This window comes from Scylla paramamosain, chromosome 14, assembly GCF_035594125.1.
Source record: "Scylla paramamosain isolate STU-SP2022 chromosome 14, ASM3559412v1, whole genome shotgun sequence".
In the NCBI taxonomy this organism is placed as follows: Eukaryota; Metazoa; Arthropoda; class Malacostraca; order Decapoda; family Portunidae; genus Scylla; species Scylla paramamosain.
The window spans coordinates 22,824,923-22,839,278 of record NC_087164.1 but is presented as its reverse complement, the minus strand read 5'-3'; the positions used below and the strand labels follow the sequence as shown (position 1 = coordinate 22,839,278).

Sequence of the window (14,356 nt, the reverse complement as noted above, 5' to 3'; positions counted from 1 at the left end):
GAGAGAGAGAGAGAGAGAGAGAGAGAGAGAGAGAGAGAGAGAGAGAGAGAGAGAGAGAGAGAGAGAGAGAGAGAGAGAGAGAGAGAGAGGACGGTCGGATGGATGGACGACAGACCTAAATACACACACACACACACACACACACACACACACACACACACGAGCCATCCTCACAAACGTTAGAGGGTGCAAAAAAAAAACTCATGCATATACAGTAGTGGTGCTTGTGGTCTTTGACAGATCATCATGTCCGATCATTACCAGCATGGAAAACTTTTGTCTCTCAATTATGTTGGTGCAATTTTTTTGATAAGTGAATCCTGCACAACAGTAAAGCCGAGTACATGGTAGCAAAACGTTTTTATGTAATGCCCAGTGTATGAATGGATAATTAGTATCACACTCGATTTACGGTGCACTCCAGTTTCATTTACGAGAATAAAATATGCTCGTTGTAACGCCTGGTGTGTTAGACAATAGACAGACAGGAATGGAATAGATACAGACAGGAATGGAACAGATACATTCTGAAAACAACGGAAGAAAAAAAAATAGTGTTCCTATTCATGTAATGTAACACGTGCAGTTATTCACAATTAACATCAAAACGATATGGTTCTTCACACATATTATATTATTTCCGAGTCGCGTGTCTATATGCACGAGGGTATTGGAAATGGAGAATTGTGTCGTTCTTGTCATCTATATAAAATATGCCTGCCTGCCTCCATTTAGCACACTCAAAGTTAAATAGAACAATATAGCATTCCGTGTCAACTTCCTCTACAGATCAAGGAGTCTCATATCCAACAAAAAAAAAAAAAAAATTAAAACGCTATGAAAGTTACCTGCATAATACTATAATCCCAGAGACACATGGAGAACGGACCTCCTCCACTGACATCACCTTTCAACGGGCGCGGAACAGTCAGGCACTACGTCAGGATCCTCGCAAGTAGTTCAGTAATAATGGTTTGCTACTCCGCCATCTTGTCCATTTAGCAACACAAGGTTACAATAAGAGTGTCCATTCACAGGTGTCCATTTATAGAGTCATGGATTCCTTCATTCTTGATTCACGTTGAGTAGCTGCTGTGCGTTTATTTATTCCTTACTTGACTGACACTCTTCCTCTTCTCCCTGTGTCACAAGTTGAGGATAAATATAACCAATAGAACACACACACACACACACACACACACACACACACACACACACACACACACACACACACACACACACATTACGCTGAAAATGGGATTACGTAGTTCTTTCATAGTAAGATATTTGCGTCGTAAGTGTTCCTCTGATGTCAGTCGTATTAGTTGCCAGTGTCAGTGATGTTGAAAGAAAAAGTCCCTGGGGTGCCTCTTGATTAAGTGTCAACCTACGGGAAATTCAGGGATATGTTTGTTCTGTTTTGTTTAGGGAGATCCCCCAAAGAATTACCTTCTGTTTTTATTATGTTTTCATCAAATCAAGTGACGGGGAACCTGATACAAAAGGATACAAAGGAACAAACCACTTTAACAGGGGGAAAAATATTTACTTAACTGAAGAAGTCTTTCTATCCCTTTCAGACATTTTTTTTTCCCATAATCCCTTTGCATTTTCAGACACATTTTTGTACTACAGTGCATTAATAAGTTTTATAGCATAGAAAATGGAAAATTGATCTCTTATTCTTTCTATTCTCCATATACCCATGAAAACTGTGCTCCTATACTGCTCTCGATTTTACTCTAAGACGATCATAGCAGTGAAAGGGTTAAATGTTCCTTTCTGTACAGCTTCGTAAATAGCGTGAAAGATGATTCGCAGTATAAGTACAATGCAATGGGATACTCCACATGACCCGGATGAACGTCTGATATATGTTCCAGTGTGTTTGTAATGGAAGCAAATGTTTGGCAGTCATGTGAACCGCGTGGTGTTTGTAGAGGTGTGTGTGCAGGCATTATGTCAGTGTATCCTGTGCTTTATTTGTTTCTGTTTACGGAGAGTGTTTTGTGTTGTGTGCGAAATTAATATGTTCCCTCCAGAGATTTTTTTATATGATTGCAATCCGTATTTCGAAAAAAAAATAGCAATGTGTTTGTGTGTGTGTGTGTGTGTGTGTGTGTAAGAGAGAGAGAGAGAGAGAGAGAGAGAGAGAGAGAGAGAGAGAGAGAGAGAGAGAGAGAGAGAGAGAATAATAATAATGATAATAATAATAATAATAATAATAATAATAATAATAATAATAATAATAATAATAATAATAATAATAATAATAATGATAATATGCATTTAACGATGTTCTGGATGGAAAATGAATATGCACCGAAAGGAAATCAAAGAGATTAAGGTAAAGTGAAATTAAATATAAAGTTAAATGCGAATCATGTGTAAATTGTGACCTATTTACATAAGCGTTAATGACACACACACACACACAATGGCTTCAGTGGCGGTGTGCTGCTGTGCGTGGGTGTGACTGTGTGTGTGTGTGTGTGTGTGTGTGTGTGTGTGTGGGTGGGTGGGTGTTTGCGCGTTTCTTTTCACTCTAATGAATTTTCGTCATAACCGGTAAAAGGAAGTTCTGGCAAGACTCATTATTTGGATTGAGTGTTCTCAGGAGTTGCTTGGCTGTACTTTCATTAGGGAGGAACGAAAAATACATATCCAAGAAATAAAATAAAAAAATATTTACTGCATTGTCGCATAATATAATAATTCCTTATGCAGTACCAAGACTCCAGGCCAGCTCTGTTAATCACCTCATGTAAGACAACATAATCTGACCCATTCGATACATAAAAGCTGATTGATGTTAAGTTTAAGGGAATTTCCTGCATACCCCGACGCCTTCCTCTCCACCAACAGCATTGCTTTCTTGAGTTTCTGTCGCGTATTAATTCATGATCCATGGCCTTTTAAAGTTTGTATGTGCATCGTTGCAGAAGCACAATCAATAAGCGCTAAGTTGTTACTCTTTACGGAAATTGCCCACGTGTTGTGAATCGGATGCTTGGTCTCATAAATAACCGTCTAGTTACTCCTGGCTCTTTTTAAAGGTTTTCAAATTTTTAACGTCATACAGTCGAAGTAGATCTATCAAAGGACGATTTCATGCATGATAATTATCCTTCAGGTAACACATCATTAAATAAATAAATAATAGAAAAAAAAAAAAACTAACTTGTCACGTCTGCCGCAGTCAGTGGTCGGTGGTGGGAGTCAGGGAAGTGTCTGCCCGTGGTAGTATGTGGATACGAGCCCACTTTATTTTATGGTGGCGTGGTGGTCCTGCTTGATGTTCTCTCCATGGTGGTCCTGCTTGATGTTTTCTCCTTGGTGGTCCTGCTTGATGTTCTCTCCTTGGTGGTCTGCACTTGGTAACGGATCGGTTACGATGAAAAAAAAAAAAAGGGCTTTTATCGATTTATTTGGTGACTTCACGTTTGCAGTAAATGCGTTAATTCCTGATTCCCCCATCTGCGGGAGTGTGGTAACTATAGTGTCGGACAAGTCATATATATATATATATATAATATATATATATATATATATATATATATATATATATATATATATATATATATATATATATATATATATATATATATATATATATATATATTGCTGGATTGGACCCTTGTAGGCTACATTGGACCAGCTCCATCCATCCGTGTTGGTCCGGCTAGAACAAAGAACTACATGTTGTTAAACACTGGTTCCCAAAGAGGGGATCGCGCTCCCCTGAGTAGGGTGTAGAGAATAACACGCTGGCAGGCGGGTGAGGTGGGATAGGCTTTGTCAGAGGAGTCCGATTAATATTTTATGATTACGAACCATCAGTCTTTGCATGAATATTAACTGGCATTACGGAGAACCTCCCGATCGATCTTAAAGTCCTTCTATATGTTAAAGGGGAAGAACTCCCGCATTATTGATATCTTCAAGATAAATGCTCTTAATAAAAATTATTCAGAATTCCATATGTCACTGTGTTCGATGTTCTGGGTGCATTTCTGTTGAAAGTTCTCAATATGAGATTTGACCACTGAAAAAGTTTTTAAAATTTTATAAGTGGAGAAATTTTAGAGCAGCATGCACTGGGAGCCACTGCATACTGAAACCTTGAGCAGCTTGCACTGGGAGTCATTGAGCCGTTTCTTCCACATGCTGCTGCCTTGGTGGGACACTTTATGCAACTAACTTTATAAGAAAAAAAGGACATTAGATATTGAGAATGACTTGCTTTTTCAGCATCACCACTAATTGGAATGTTTGACAAAAAGAAATATTGCCAGCCTTGCTAATAACTAACTCTTGGTTGCCGTCGATTGTGTCGATGAGCTATTTTTGTCTTTTGAACTTGCTTTTTTCCTATTACAAAAATTATATTTGATCCATGAAATAAACGTGGCTGCTCTGTAGTTAGATAAAATGTATATTCTATTTTAGGAAAAGTGCATCGTGATATATAGGATCATCTGATTTTGGAAATGTACTATATCTCTATAGCTAATTTACAAGCTTTCCCAAAGTGATTCTATAAGCAAACTATAATAATTGTGTAAAAAAAAAAAAAGAAAAGATTTTCAATCACGAAAGATGTAGTAATTTTTTTTCTAAAGATTTTTCTTAAATTTTCATTTCATGTCGGTGCGTTGTTTATGTAGCATTCTTTGGCTGCAGATACGGAGGGGCAAAAAACTTCTTTTCTTTGAGGATGGGAGAGACAAGAGAGAGGGGCGCCACTCACAGGGCTGAACAGAAGGGGCGCAGAGCAGAAAGGTTTGGAACAACTCGTGTAAAGTTACTTGGAACCACGGCACAACACATGGCAGCTGCTTGTACTCCCTGACTCTTACGCCACAACCCCTGCAGTGTGTGCGGGAGGCCACGCATGGCTGCAGACAGTAAGAAACGGCGAATTTTGCTGTGCCGGTTCAATGTTGCAGAAATCGTTGAGCGGGGTTTTAGTCCGCCGCCGTACGGGCATTTGTTTGCTATCGATAGCCAGACGATGTTTGCTTTCAGTCTTACTTGCCTGGTTTTCTTTTTCATTCACTCTGTATATTACTGTAACATACAATTATCAAAAGTACTTTTAAAACAATACTCACCATATTTCTTTGAGGGATGTGACTTTTATCTTTCTTTCCTTTTTTTTTTTTTCACATCAGAGCAAGGAAGAAATTATACCTTTCCCCTGAGGCAGGGAAATATGAACTAGACTGTTGGGTGAAATTGTTGTATAAAATTCGCTTTACCTCAGAAAGTAAAAATATCAGAATTGGAGAGTTTATTTGACATTCTTCATGACAAATTAAGGATCTTGAAAATGTTCGTACAACTATTTATAACTCCAAACCATGCGACTGTCTGACCTATGCATCTAAATATTATTACTTTATGTATCTAGAAATATAATAATAAAAAAAAAAACCTCAAATAGAATCTGCAACTCAGACAACCAACACAGTTTGAAAATTAAAGTTCATAAAACCTATTGATAACATTTGAATCATCATCATAACTTATACAGCATTTATGAAGGATACCATTGATCTGAACAAGAGCAGAGAAAATGGTGTACAAGTGCCATATAAGAGTTTGTTTGAAATGCAAAACGATTCATAGAACGTGATCTTAACATAGAAAACTGTTATGTTAGATGCTGTGCACTTTACTCAACTTGTAGTGTTTTCTTATTGTGTGGTATATTGAGGCATTGTAAAGGTCACACTAGTCAGAGCCTTTTTATCTCCACAACGTTCGCTGAAGCATCATAACCTTTAGAAAAGAATATATTTTCATCTTGATATTTTATGAAACAGGATGTATGACAAAGTAACTGTCCAAAGCATTTAGATAAATTATACATAAATTTACAACTCTCTTTGCACTGCCGTAGCCCTTGGAAAAGAATGCATGTTTACTGATATAATACGGAAACAATAGTGAAGCCAATAATTTCATCAAAACTACATGGAAATTATTGTATATAGTAATATTAATTTTGCTTACCACAGTTTTTTATACACCCAAATTTTACATAGCTATGACGTATGTACTAAAACTCTATTAAGTTACGTAGACTAAAGTTTCCGTGTCCGTCAAACGATGGGGGTCCGCAGAATATCGATAAACGTGTCATTGGGTCCGAGCCGCGTGAAGTCCTCAAGATTAGTTACTGTGGCGCGCTGGGAACCTCAGCATTTCCTTTGGGTCCAGCGGTATCGATGACCAGCGCCGCCACACCGAGAGGCACGAACACCTCCTTGCTCGTAATACATTTCATCTGTCATGTGGAAACTTTTAAGAGTTTTGTATTCGTTAAATCTCCTCTTTCCTCGCTTATATTATATTTAATTTAATTTAATCTTTATTTTTTGCATGTTTTCGTTTTGTGTAGGTTAAAGTATCACGTTTTTATTTAATTCATGTGTCGTGAACATGCAGTAATACAAGTGTAAATAATATTTTGTTAAGCGCATTTTGCTATTATATTCATGGAAACAAAGTCTTTTTAGCAGCAGGCCTCGCGCCCCACCGACTCCCTGCTCATAATTATGTACCTCACGCCCGGACCAGTATGGGAGGCAGTGATACGCGCCGGGGAGCTCCACAGGCCGAGGCTACGTAAGGCCAGGCAAAATATTTTACCTTTGCAGTATGCGATAGGCCTAAACATCTGCATTGGAATTAAAGGGGAAGAACTGATCAAGGGAAAGTAAAATTGCAGGGTCTGTGATTTATTTATTTTTTTATAACAGCATGTTTTTGTGAAATCTTGCATACATACCAGTTTTTCCTAGAATATCTAGTGTACTGTGTTATTCACAATGAATATACTTCTCTGCTAAATAGATGATAGGTAACAGTTTCTATGCTGCCACATGAAAGGTTAGAGATGCAGTAGTGTCTGTTGTATTTTCTCAGAACTGGTCAGAAAAAAACATCAATAATAAAATGTGAAGCAAAGTTAGCAGGCGTACCTAACAGTAAATAAATAAATTGTGTGTGTGTGTGTGTGTGTGTGTGCAAAATTAATTGGGATAGAAAAAGTCAGATAAATTTCACATCCCCAAAAGTATGTGATCAGCTTAGTTACAGACATAGAAGATGCAACCCTCCAAAGGAAATCCAAGTCTTAGGGAGCTGGAAGAGCAAGTAATGTAGCAGGTTCAAATTATTGGCAATTAATGGAGTGAAAAAAAAAGAAAAAAAAATGTTGGTTAGATTTTCCGAAAGTTAGGTGAGTAAAATAAGATAAGACTTGAGTACGAAATTCTGTGCAGAGGGCGGTGGGGAGGGGTGTGGGGGGGGGCACGGGAAGGGCGATGTGATTAACAAGTCAAGAAGTTAAGATTGATTTTTTTGAAGCTGCAGAAAACGGGGCACCATTACGTAATAAGTTCGGAAGTAGTTGTAAAAATCGTATAACATAATTATCAAGAGACAAAAACACGAATATCTCATAAGTATACTGTAGAGGGAGTATTCTTGCTATGAGGTTTCACTTGAGTCATGATAAGGCGATAAATAAACGACAAAAAAAAAAGTATTTGAAAGGATGAACTCTTCAGGGACAAACTATAGACGGAAGAGGACGTGGACATTAAGTTCTTGAAATCTGTAAGTCGCCTTATTACCACAAGCTTTCTTAGGACTAAAATCAAATGTGTCCATAATGTATGTCAAATATTAAATCAGGATGGGTAAGAAAAGAGAAGCAAGTCATGAGATCATCAACCTTTGACTCGTCCCAAACAGGTAAGCTGCACGCCATTTAATTTGAGCTTGTTGTGGTAGACTTGTGTGGCAGACAAAAAGATGAATGCAAGTGAATCGATAAGGAAGCGCGTACACACACACACACACACACACACACACACACACACACACACACACACACACACACACACACACACACACACACACACACATATATCGTCTGTATGGTTCTCGTCATATTCATGGAACCATCCACGGAAAGTTACGAGCTGCACACACTTTTGACATTACGGATAATGGCTCGTGTGTGTGTGTGTGTGTGTGTGTGTGTGTGTGTGTGTGTGTGTGTGTGTTGGTGGCAGCAGGTGGCACGTTACGTGTAAGGCTGGTGGTGTTGGTGATGGTGATGGGCTGGTGTGCTGCTTCTAAAGTGGACAGAAAGACGTTCTTTTATTCAAGTCTTTTTCTTACTCAAGTGCTCTTAGTTGACGAGGAAGACGTGACATGGTGTTAGTTGCTACATGAAAACTTGCTCTATTTCACACTAGATGTAAAATTCAGGTGAAATTGTACTACCACTAAGTATCATAATTAATACATTGTCGTCAGGTCTGTAATGGTGGAAGGGCTTAGAAGGATATAACTTTTCACTAAGGGTGTTTCATTCTCGTCACCAGTTGCTTAATTTTTCAAACTTTATCCCAAAATAAACTCAGTGATGGGAGTATAATGGGCTAATATTTGCATCATAAACCCTTAATTAATTACAGCCTACGTCAGTAATGAAAAGTTGAGCTCGGCAGTCATGACTCAGGGCAGGTACGTTGTTTTAGAGGCAAACTTTTTGGAACATCTCTTTGGGCAGAAGTCCCTCCTCACTCCCTCCTCATTCACTCCTGCCTTCCGCATGCGCTTTGTGTCTCCACTTCCGCGCGGATGTCTGTTTGAGGCTTCTCATTTGCGAGGCATTGTGCAGCGAGAGCCTTGGTTCTGCCTTGCCTGCCTCGCCTGTCAGCCACTCCAGGTACCCCAGCAGCCGCAGCAACCCCATCTGCAGGTCACGTGTGAGGTTTCCCTTTACCCTTTACTGATGTTCCTATACCATTACGTACCCTCCAATCATCACTGCTTCCTTGTCACGCCTTACATAAAGGCTTCCATTAACTTTAGCCATTAACCTTCTACCATCATCTCCCTCTATTCATATCTATTTCAGACTTCAGCCATACCCCGCCCCTCATATCAACACACAGGCTCCCATTTATATTTTACTTATTTTCATGTATATGTTCTGCTGTTCTGCCTGCCAACTGTCACTCTTTCATAACTTCACCTATGCACATTGTCTGCTACTGCACCTCCCGCGCGCTCTCCAAATCCATTCTCATTAACGTAGACTACATCACCCTTCTCTCACCCTTCACACACACACACCATCTACCATTCCACACCCTCTGCACATCCATTCACAGACTGCACTAGCTTTTAACGTCTACCATAATCCATCTCCCTTGTCCCTCCACGCTCTCTCTCTCTCTCTCTCTCTCTCTCTCTCTCTCTCTCTCTCTCTCTCTCTCTCTCTCTCTCTCTCTCTCTCTCTCTCTCTCTCTCTCTCCAAATACCACTCATCCTTTATGCCATCCCACGCAACCAGGTACACTCCTAAACCTCACATGGAAAGCTTACTCAGCTCATCACCCCCATCACCGTACTCCCACTCTCCTCTCAGTCCTTGCCCTCCTCCAGCACAGTCCTCCTTTCCGCCGCACACTTCTTTCACACACTTAAAGAACACGTGATTACCATTTCGGGAGAGAGAAAGGGAGGGGAAGGAAGGAACGGAGTAAGTGATTGTTGCTAATATGAGATGTGTGGTACTTCATATTAGCGTCACGAACTTTCATTGCGTCTGTACTCCTCCTCCTCCGCCTCCTCCTCCGCCTCCTCCTCCTCCTCCTCCTCCTCCTCCTCCTCCTCCTCCTCCTCCTCCTCCTCCTCCTCCTCCTCCTCATTACCACCGCCTCTCCACCTTGCCACTTTGCTTCCACGCCCACATTCGGTCCTCCCCGTCTGTTTAGATTTTCACTTCCACCCTTTCATTTATCTCCCTGCACCGGCTTCAGCTCACAACCCTTCTCTTTTTAACTCTTCCTTCCCTTTCCCTTCCTCTTGTCCTCCTCTCATTCCACACTCTTTTCCCCTGTTCTCTCTGTAATAATTTCGTCGTAATAAAACGTTTTCCAACAAAAGGAGAACGTAGTTTGTTCAGATAAATAAATAGATCTGCATAGTAAAGCCACATAAATATTACCGGCACGGGACTCTGCATGATGGAAGAAAAGTGAATTTTTTTATCGGTAACGTAATAAACTTCTATTTGCGTGCCCGGGAAACTCTTTTAGGTGTATTATGAAAAGTAAAACTCCCAGTGTTATTATTAAAGGATGGGGAGAGAGAGAGAGAGAGAGAGAGAGAGAGAGAGAGAGAGAGGAGAGAGAGAGAGAGAGAGAGGGAGAGGGGACTCACGAGAGGGGAAGAATAAAGGGATTGGAGCGGCCGGAGCAAGGATCTCTGCTACAAGGTGCAACAAGAGAGCTGGGGTAAACATTGCAGGTTAGGAGGAAATTTGCCATGAGGAGAGGAAGAGAACAGCCAATAGAGGAGCCCTATGGTCGAGTTTCATGGCGAAATAGTTACAAGGGAAAACCAATTGGCGAAGGGTCACTAATGAGGCTGAGGGGCAGGGTGGTGCTGCAAGCGGGAATGTCATCTGCAGGGGATCACGTCGATGAATGAGGTCCTGGTGACGATGTAGAGTTGGGGAGCTAGGAAGAGCATGGCGGGGAGGGAAAGGAAGGGCGCTCGGGTGTTTGGGTGCTTGTGTCTGACGTAACAGGATCTGCTTCTGATATACATGTTGCTCTTTAAATGGTGTGTGTGTGTGTGTGTGTGTGTGTGTGTGTGTGTGTGTGTGTGTGTATGTGTGTGTGTGTGTGTGTGTGTGTGTTGGAGTGAAGTGCGTTTGTTGAGAGAGATCAGGTATCAGTGCTGTGGGGGCAGTTAAGGTTGTATGTATGTGTGGATGTACGTGTGTGTGTGTGTGTGTGTGTGTGTGTGTGTGTGTGTGGGTGGCTATGAAATAATTGCTGCAGCTATTCTTTTTTTTATGTGGTGAATTATTAAACTGTACATGTGTGTATATTTTTAACGTGATTTTTCCTTCTCAACAATGGATTTCTTTTTCGTTTGATCAATAGAAAATACAATTGACGTTAAATGTTAATGTTAACCAAGATTAACATATACCTTTTTTTAGATTACGTGTATTATCTCACTCATTAATACTTGAAAGAGAGAGAGAGAGAGAGATAGAGAGAGATAGATAGATAGATAGATAGAGAGAGAGAGAGAGAGAGAGAGAGAGAGAGAGAGAGAGAGAGAGAGAGAGAGAGAGAGAGAGAGAGAGAGGTGGAGTAGGTGAAGGTGTGAAAGAATGATGATACCACCCTGCACTTTTTCACTTCTTTTCGTCGACGTCCAACTCTTCAGAAATGTAAACAGTTCACGCAGGGAAACCACATAACGCCTGACTTCTGATCTCTCTAAAATTTCTGGTTGGGGCGGAGCAAACTTAGTATTATTCAATGCTTCAAAAACTCAATTACTCCTTCCATCAACTCGACACAACCTTCCAGGCAACTATCCCCTCTTCTTCATTGGACACGCAACTGTCCCCCTCTTCTACAGTGAACATCCTCGGTCTTTCCTTGACTTGTAATCTAAACTGGAAACTTCACATCTCATCTCTAGCTAAAACAGCTTCTATGAAATTAGATGTTCTGAGACGTCCCCGCCAGTTTTTCTCACCCCCGCAACTACTAACTCTGTACAAGGGCCTTATCTGTCCATGTATGGAGTATGCTTCACATGCCTACGGGGTTACATTCATACTGCTCTTCTAGACAGGGTGGAATCAAAAGCTTTTCGTCTCATCAACTCTTCTCCTCTAACTGACTGTCTTCACCCTCTCTCTCATCGCCGCAATGTTGTATCTCTAGCTATCTTCTACCGCTATTTTCATGCTAACTGCTCTTCTGATCATGTTAACTGCACACCTCCCCTCCTTCCGCTGCCTCGCTGCACAAGACTTTTACTCTATTCTGTCCACCTCTTTAATGCAAGAATTAACCGGTATTCTCAATCATTCATAATTTTTTCTGGAAATCTCTGGAACTCCCTGCCTGGTTCTGTATTTCCAGCTTCCTATGACTTGAACTCTTTCAAGAGGGAGATTTCAAGACACATATCCTGTAATTTTTGACTACCGCTTTCGACTCTTTTCGTGGACCGACACCTCACTGAGCTATTTTTTTTTTTTTTTTTTTTTGCCCTTGTTCGGTGCCCCTCCTGGATATAAAAAGGCACACACGCAGACAGAGAGACAGGTTGGGAGAGAGGCAAACAGACATTCAAAGACATTAATCATCCCATGGTAATGCTATACTTGTCACAGTAACACGTGTGCCGTGTGTGTGTGTGTGTGTGTGTGTGTGTGTGTGTGTGTGTGTGTGTGTGTGTTCAAACAGCAAGTGAAGGTCACATGAGTTTCGGGTGCTTTGTCTATTCAAAGCGCCATGTGTCTTGATGCTCGTGAATAATTTAAGGCAGTGAGTGGTGTGTGTGTGTGTGTGCTTTTTTTTTAATAGACGAGTTTAAATTAACACGAGTTTCTGGTGTTCCACGCTCGCTACGTCTCTCTGTCTTGATGCTAATGAGCAGTTTACAAAGACCATCATCCCAATTACAGCATGCAAGTTTAAGGCATGGCCCCCAAATTGCGGTCATCTCTGCGCTGCTGTAACTGGACGGGGCGTTGTTATGCAAAGGACGCTTTCTTCAAGGCTTCTGTTTGTTTAACTCGATTTACCAGGTGAAAACTTCGGCCATAAATTACCTTTGCTCATTCAGGGTCTCTCTCTCTCTCTCTCTCTCTCTCTCTCTCTCTCTCTCTCTCTCTCTCTCTCTCTCTCTCTCTCTCTCTCTCTCTCTCTCTCTCTCTCTCTCTCTCTCTCTCTCTCTCTCTCTCTCTCTCTCTCTCTCTCTCTCTCTCTCTCTCTCTCTCTCTCTCTCTCTCTCTCTCTCTCTCTCTCTCTCTCTCCTTCACTCCAAGCGGGTTTCATTACTTAACCACAACACCAAATACCAAACCCTTTCCGGTGCTTCACACTTTGAACAAGCCTCTTAGATTACCTAATGATGACGCAGGTTTTAAATCATTTGGACGGCATCTGAACATTAGTACTGTCGCTCCGTTTGATATACGTGAGACACTCCCTAAAAGGCCGACCACTGCTAGTCGTATAAGCCTTGAAACTACTACATCATGTTCCCTAAGATCCAGTACTATATTATAATTTCTACCTGCATATACTCGTATCTTCCAGTGTTATTTAGTGTTCTGATTCTCCTTCTGACAGTCTTAAGAAATTATGTCTTGTCTGGTGGTTCTCTCTCTCTCTCTCTCTCTCTCTCTCTCTCTCTCTCTCTCTCTCTCTCTCTCTCTCTCTCTCTCTCTCTCTCTCTCTCTCTCTCTCTCTCTCTTTCTTGCAGGCAATATTTTAAGGCTAACTCTTGGGAAATTCTTATTGAGTAATCTGTTATTTTCTCTGAACACCACAAAGTGATTAGTTCGTGCATCTTCCCTCCGATCTGTTAATGTATTTACACACACACACACACACACACACACACACACACACACACACACACACACACACACACACACACACACACACACACACACACACACGATAGTATAAACTACACTGATGGGAATTATGATGGTGCTTTACTGGTGTGTAATAAAATACTAATGATATACAGCGGGATATAATTGCATGATTCAACATATGCAGTTTAATTGTGGTAGCTATTTTTAGTACTGGGCTGGGTTGAGCTTCCTCGTCTCTCATTATAATCCACGCTATTTTTTTTTCTCCTTTTCGTTTTGAGTTTATTCTTTTATGTTTTGTTAATTGTTGAAGTCGCAGCACATTTCACCTTTGGTCTCTTAACGCAGTGCCGATGCTCAAACTTTTCTCCCTCCTCGCTAAACTCACTCCAGTTTTGGTGCATACACGGTTTTGCTCTCCCAGGACGCTCTACGTACACAATAATCCACTAAGGAGATGCAGGCTTGCTGTGTACATTATTCTCCTCTTTTTCTCTTTTAGTCGATTCTTTTTTCCTGCTCGCTCATGCTGATTCTTTCTCCACTCCGCTGACTATCCTGAGTTTCCTTAAATGGCGAGTGATTCCTTTTTTTTTTTTTTTTTTCTGAAGGTTCGTGACTTTATTGATAGTTTTTCGTTTTATGATTCTGATCCTTAATATTTAGAGGGATGATGGTGTCTGCGTTTTGTATGCGGATGTACAGAAGTGAATTAAGGCTGAAGGTCGGTAATAATAGTAGTGATAATCGTATTTCGTCAGTGTGATGTGAGAATGGAAATAACAAACTGGTAATATTGTTCACTTGTTGATCTGAGATTGTTTTGCTTCTCATTTGCCATCGTTTACGGAAAGCAACGTTCTGAGTTTTGCCTCGTTTATCTGTCATCCATGAAAA

General features: G+C 40.7%; 2 protein-coding genes across 18 annotated transcripts in view; one reads left to right on the top strand and one right to left on the bottom strand.

The window, feature by feature from the left end:
- Positions 1-14,356, top strand: part of LOC135107037 (uncharacterized) — a 156,896-nt gene that overhangs the window by 65,648 nt on the left and 76,892 nt on the right. Inside the window, exon 4 of one of the 17 annotated variants that reach the window (XR_010271554.1) lies at positions 4,684-5,835. The exons of 15 other annotated variants lie outside the window; for them this stretch is intronic. Coding sequence is in view for 1 of the 2 variants with exons in the window: in XM_064016610.1 (XP_063872680.1) it covers positions 4,684-4,852 (169 nt within the window). In the remaining variant the exon portion in view is untranslated. Of the gene's footprint in view, positions 1-4,683; positions 5,840-14,356 lie in introns of those variants that run through there. One more of the 17 variants, XM_064016610.1, reaches the window with a different exon arrangement.
- The window catches only part of LOC135107036 (nephrin-like), a 124,860-nt gene that overhangs the window by 78,982 nt on the left and 31,522 nt on the right, over positions 1-14,356 (bottom strand). The gene's annotated exons all lie outside the window — the stretch shown is intronic.